The 5,940-nt window shown below is 39.0% G+C and overlaps 1 protein-coding gene across 1 annotated transcript in view; it reads right to left on the reverse strand.

Moving 5' to 3' along the window:
* Positions 1 to 5,940, reverse strand: part of LOC107086222 (anion exchange protein 3-like) — a 50,987-nt gene that overhangs the window by 25,463 nt on the left and 19,584 nt on the right. The window contains exons 6-8 of the mRNA XM_015377035.1: positions 4,077 to 4,222; positions 2,414 to 2,594; positions 2,104 to 2,239 (exon numbers count right to left, since the gene is read on the reverse strand). Coding sequence (XP_015232521.1) covers positions 2,104 to 2,239; positions 2,414 to 2,594; positions 4,077 to 4,222 — 463 coding nt within the window. The remainder of the gene's footprint in view (positions 1 to 2,103; positions 2,240 to 2,413; positions 2,595 to 4,076; positions 4,223 to 5,940) is intronic.

The following is a 5,940-nucleotide window of genomic DNA, read 5'->3' on the forward strand; positions in this document are numbered from 1 at the left end:
GAGTAAAAGTAAAAATGACGTATTTCAAAAACTACTCAGAAAATTACAAATTACTCATAAAAAGTACTCAATTACAGTAACTTGAGTAAATGTAATTCGTTACTTTCCACCCCTGCTGGTACTTGGTAATTCCCAATAATCCTGCTGACTACGAAACAAGCAGCTCAACAGGTTTCCTTTAAAGACCTGTTCATGCTAATAAATGGAAGGACCAAAAACGTAACATCAGCAGATAACAAAACCTGTGGCTTTGAAACGACTCCTATTCTCAAAATGAAACCACGGCGGTTATCACCAGTTTATTCAGGAAAAACTGTTAGAACCCTGCAGGGTTTTAACTTATCATTCAAAATGAATTTAAATCATTTCAGAAGATGATTAGCCTCGTCTCATAAATGTCACAGTCTGGAAATTCCCAGGTCGGTCCAGATTGAACACAAACCTCGGCAGGAGGAGTATTTATCTCTATTAGTTTTTACTCATGACTCCCTTCTTCACAAGGTTTATATCATGATGAAGCGAGAAAACTGACGAAGGGTCAATTTTCCTCAAATGTGCTTCTAAAAATCTGTTTAAGATCATTTTGTAATAAGTCTACTGAATGTTAGCAGCAAAGTGACGGGTTGGCAACAACTCTGAGCTTTAGGAAGGAGTCCATTTTACAGGAACTGCTAAAGAGCCTTGCAATTTTGATCCAGCTTATTCTCTGTGAATGAGGTAAAAACTCTGCTGACATGTTTCAGTTATGAACAAATTAACATTTCGCTACTCAATTCTAATTCTGTCTTTTAAACTGGGAGGTTTAAGATGCAGCTTTGTCCCCAAACATCCTTGATGAAACGTTTCATAGGCAGATATCAGTTTTATTTTATCAGTTGTTTGATACCTGTAAAGAAAAGCTCAAAGTGTTTCATTGAGCATCTCCATTTCCTTTTCCACAGAAATTGGAGATTGATTGGAGATATCAGATGATAATCAAAACTGACGGATTTTCAGATTCATCGCAGGCCAATCAGGTGAAAACTGAAAAAATTTAATCTTTTTCTGTTTAGAAAATATGGCTGAGGGATAAGTTGATCTAATCCATTGATTCAAGTTTCCCTTTTATGAGGATTTTATTTCAGGAAAAAAAAAATGTTATGCTCCCTTGAGCTTTCGTATTTCAGAGCAATGCCAACCTTTCACTTTTGGTTTTAAGATGAATATTTGAAACTGATAAACTAGCTGGTTGTGTAATATCGCTAGCTATTATCATTTATTTTTTCCCCAGTTTTTATTGTATTACACTGTCACAAGTACAAAGCAACGGAATAAACTCTGCATTAAATCCATTCCCTTGGAGAGCAGTGGGGTGCCATTGTACGGCGCCCGGGGAGCAGTGTGGGGTTAAGGGTCTTTTGCTCAGAGACACAGAGTGGCAGTCTGTGGGAGTGGGGCTTGAACTTGAAGCCCCACTCTAACCACTAGGCCATCACTCCTCTTCACTGTGAAGGAACCTGTTAACTTGTTTTACACTTGAAAAACATGAATTTAGTTCCACTTTTTATAATTGTATATATATATATATATATATATAATATTTACTGGAAATCAAATGATTGTAAAAATAAAAACAGAAACAGGTCCTAATGCAGAACCTTGGGGTACCCACAGTTGTGTAAAATCAGAACTCTGATTTTGATGAATGTTAAAGCCATCATAAATACAGTTGTAGCCATTTAAAATTTCCCCATTTTCCTTGAAGGGCCCTTGGCTGGTCTCCTACAATTCCTTTTTTAAACATCAATCTTTGTATGAAAATTATCTTTAAGTCATGTTTTGTGGACATTAAGATCTAAGGAGGATCATAACCTCCTGTTCAGACCCTGTAATTCAGTTAAAGGGTGGAGTCAGAGTAAAAAATATGAACAGCCAGGAGAAAGCCAGTGGCTAGAAGTTGGAGGGGATTTTGATGGGAGTCGCAGGGCTGGTGTTTGACTGAGAAGGGCCATTTTGAATGGCTGCTACTGTATCTCCCGTAACGCTATGGTCAACTATTACGATAAAATGAATAAAATGAAGAAAAAAAAAAACGTCGGTAGATACATTAGTTGACTCACTGACCTGTGCTTGAGAAGCAACGCGCGAAGGACGCTCGGCCTGTCCTCTGCTCTGATCTGGTCGGAGATGATCATGGTCTCCACCACCAGATGGACAATGCCAGGCAGAGTGCTCTGCTCAAGATCCAGAAGGATGGCACCTAGAAAGAAGAAGAACAATGTAGTTACTGAACAGCAGCAGAGTCATCAATTTAACCCGTTTAGAGACCAATTTCAGTCTACAGGTTAGTAGCGCTCAGGTAATAATACATAGGTAAAATAGAGCGTGTTACTGTAAGCGCCTACGTTGTGGTGAGGATACAGAAGAACTTTACCATGCGTGATGGTGCGGCGGAGCTCCAGCAGGCTGCGGAAAGACAGGGAAGCCACATGAGGTTTGCCCCAACGGTCTGTTTCCTCCTCCACATCTTCCTCAAACTTGATCCAACGTGCTCGCTCCTTCCAGCGCATTTCATGGTCCTTCTCCACAATCAGCTCATTGAGCTCAACAAATAACTGCAGACGGAGCAGAACACAAAAGATTTAACGATTGAAAGACTTGGCAAAACAGCAACACATTTGTAAAGGTGCTAGAACCGGGCTTTTTCGGTGTTAACTGTGTAAGAAACTCTGAAAAGAAAAAGATGGCCCCTATTTTGTTCTCAGTTATTGTCAAGAAGATTTTGCGTCTGATTGTTATATTTCAAATTATAAAATAATGGGGCCTGCAGGTTGGTGCAGTGGATAGCGCTGTTACCTTGCAGCAAGAAGCGTCTGGGATGATTCTCGGCCGGGTTATTTCTGCATGGAGTTTGCATGTTCTCCCCATGCATGCCTGAGTTCTCTTCGAGTACTAGCTTCCTCTTCAGTCAAAAAACATGACTGTTAAGTGAATTGGCTTCTCTAAATTGTCCTTAGGTGTGTGTGTGGCATGGTTTTGTGTCTCTGTGACTCTCTGTGTTGCCCTGGGAAACTGGCAACCTGTTCAGAGTTTTCTCCGCCTATCGTCCATAGACTACCGGAGATAGGCACTGGCCCCACCACCACCCTGATATAGACTAGGCGAGAGAAAATGTATGGATTGATGGATGATAAAAATAATATCTTTCAAAGATAAACTGAATAAATACTAAAGACAAATAAATCTATTTCAATCAACCTGGCCCTATATTAAAATATAAAGACCATCTTGATCATAGTCACATTTTCTTATTTTCAAGGACCTTTACAAAATAACAGTTTTTGACCTTTAAATTAAATTAATGTTGCAATATTATCCCTACACCATAACCCTGTTTAAAAGGGTAATTAACTTTTAAGTACTGCTGTGTGAGGAAAAGCCAATCCTGGTCCTGGTAAAACAATCAACAATTACGGTCCTACATATGGTCGATTTAGCCCGACCTCTTACAGGAAGCACCTACTATGACCATGCTGCGTCTGCCCAGCAATCAACCACAACCCCCCCACCATTTTCTTGCAGTTCTAAATGTCAGGATTAGGTTGTGATGTGAGGACCCAAATGCAGAGACAGGGAGGCAGAGGTGAGTTTCTTGATGATTTAATGAAGACTAAACAAACAACTGAGACACCATGGAGAAATCGGGGGGGGGGGGGGGAACTATCATGAGGAGGAAGACTCAGAGAGATGGAGTTGGAGGAAGTTAGACGAGGAACCAGCACTGAGGAACTGAACAGAGAGTGTATTTATGGGAGGCTGAAAAAAAGAGAGGACTAACGAGGAGATTGGGAGCAGGTGTGAACAGAACAGAACAGGAACGGAGCTAGGGAAAAAGGAGAACACAAGAGGGCAGCAGAGGGCAACAAATAAAAACCTGAAAACTGAAAATAACCAGAAACACAACAAAAGAATAAAACCACTAAAACCAGAAAACAAGGAGCAAAGTAAAACTGAGGACATAACATAACAGAACCAAAACTCTGACACTAAATGGACATTATTTGTGCATAAATGTTAAAAACATAAATGCCGCAGACCTCATGCGTTTTCTTAACTCCTCCCCTCTTCTTCTTCTTTATGCTGGATAACGGTGTGGAGCTCATGCTTGACCGTGACATCTGACATCGAGAGGACTTCTTCACCAGATGGCGCCGTACGCCCGGATTGTCCTCAAATCTGTGACCTGAAAAATAAACAGGTATTTCAAATCAAAGGGCTAAAAGGCAGCAAAAAACCAGCCTGCATAAATTAGCAAATCCTTACAAAAACGCCTCGTCAGAGCACCAAATGCTTCTGATCAATCTAAATAACCTGAGCTAAAGATGTCCATTCATTAGCTAAAGCAAGAGCTCAGACTATGCCAAGGATAAATCTCACTATACAGAGGTATACCAGGGAGAGGATTCTGAATTTGTGCTTTAACACTTTACTTAAATATTTAAGCATTTCAAGAAAATGTATGTAAGAAAAAAAAACTTTAAAAACGTAATTTCTGAAGTTATCTCCAATATAGAAAGAAATTTAGTTTTACTTGCAGTTTGATGTTATACTTTTTTAAAATTTTAATATTGCACCTGGAATTTACTGTAAATGTAGGTATCATGCTAATTGCCAACAATGGGCACTTTACTGCACTGTGGATTGAAAAAGCTATACTGCCATCAGAACTAGTGTTTAAATAAGTAATTAGAAGATGGCTGAGTACCAACAAACGCTCCGTATAATTTAAAAGAGCTGCATAGCTCTCTTACTCTTTTATCTGTTATCTGTTTATCTGGTTGATTGTGTTTCATGGTGATGTGTGTATTTAAATTCTTGAATCTGGAAGAAACCTGCTCTCTTGTTGTCTGCATTGTTGTATGTAAAGCCAAATAGCAATAAAGTCTGATTTGATTTGACATCACGGTAAAGCAGGGGTGCAATTAGTTTGAACACCAGTTTTAGGAGATAATTGTTTTCTCAGAGCCCCTGCTTTTAAAAATCTGAAGCCAGAGAATATCTGTGGTTGGAAAGAGACATCCTGATGAGGTGAGGGGTTAAAAACGGTTGAACATGTGTCAGTGTTGCTGTTACAACATGCATTCAATCAGAGTTTATTGCCTTTGGCAAATCATGCAGCACTTTGTCTTGGGATAAACCGTTTATAAAGATAAGCTATAAGCGGAGGATGCAAAACTTCTGGATCTCTCTCGGTCCCTGAGCAAAACCCCTAACCTCAGAATGCTCCCTGCATTTTAGAAAATAAAGGAAAAAAATAATAAAAACTTAATATAATGTCATCTGGGTCTGTACAATTGCATGAACTATTGCATGACAGAATAGCTTCAGTGTTCCAGTTTCCAGAAAATGATGTAGAAAATGCTGCCAAGACACCAACATTGTTGAAAGAGCTGCAGGAATTTCCAGCAATGGCTTGCCAATGTTCTACATGTGACAGCCATCTCTTGTTTTTTCTTATGTACAGGCTTAGGAATTGAGTTAGAGACCTAAGGTCCTTTCTTAGTGATGAAAATATAACTGGATAAAATCCCCCAAAACATTTTTGGCATAAAAACAACAATAAGGATCGTTAAACAAAAAACACACAGTCAAACATACAATGATGTGCACATTTATGCAACTAGGTGGAAGCCCCTTATTAGTTTTTCCTCCAGATATGTTTTTAAGTTGGATTGTAAAGCAATTGTTTAACATTATTTGCAGAATAAGTTTTTAAATGATCCATAATAGAAAAAAAATAATCTTATATCACTGGAACTTTTTAACTTGAAAATGTGACTTTTGACAACCATTTCTGCAAAAGGTTCTTTGTTTTTCTGATCCATCCATCCATCCATCCATCCATCCATCCATCCATCCATCCATCCATCCATCCATCCATCCATCCATCCATCCATCCAT

This window comes from Cyprinodon variegatus, unplaced genomic scaffold, assembly GCF_000732505.1.
Source record: "Cyprinodon variegatus isolate N-32 unplaced genomic scaffold, C_variegatus-1.0 Scaffold145, whole genome shotgun sequence".
Taxonomy (NCBI): domain Eukaryota; kingdom Metazoa; phylum Chordata; class Actinopteri; order Cyprinodontiformes; family Cyprinodontidae; genus Cyprinodon; species Cyprinodon variegatus.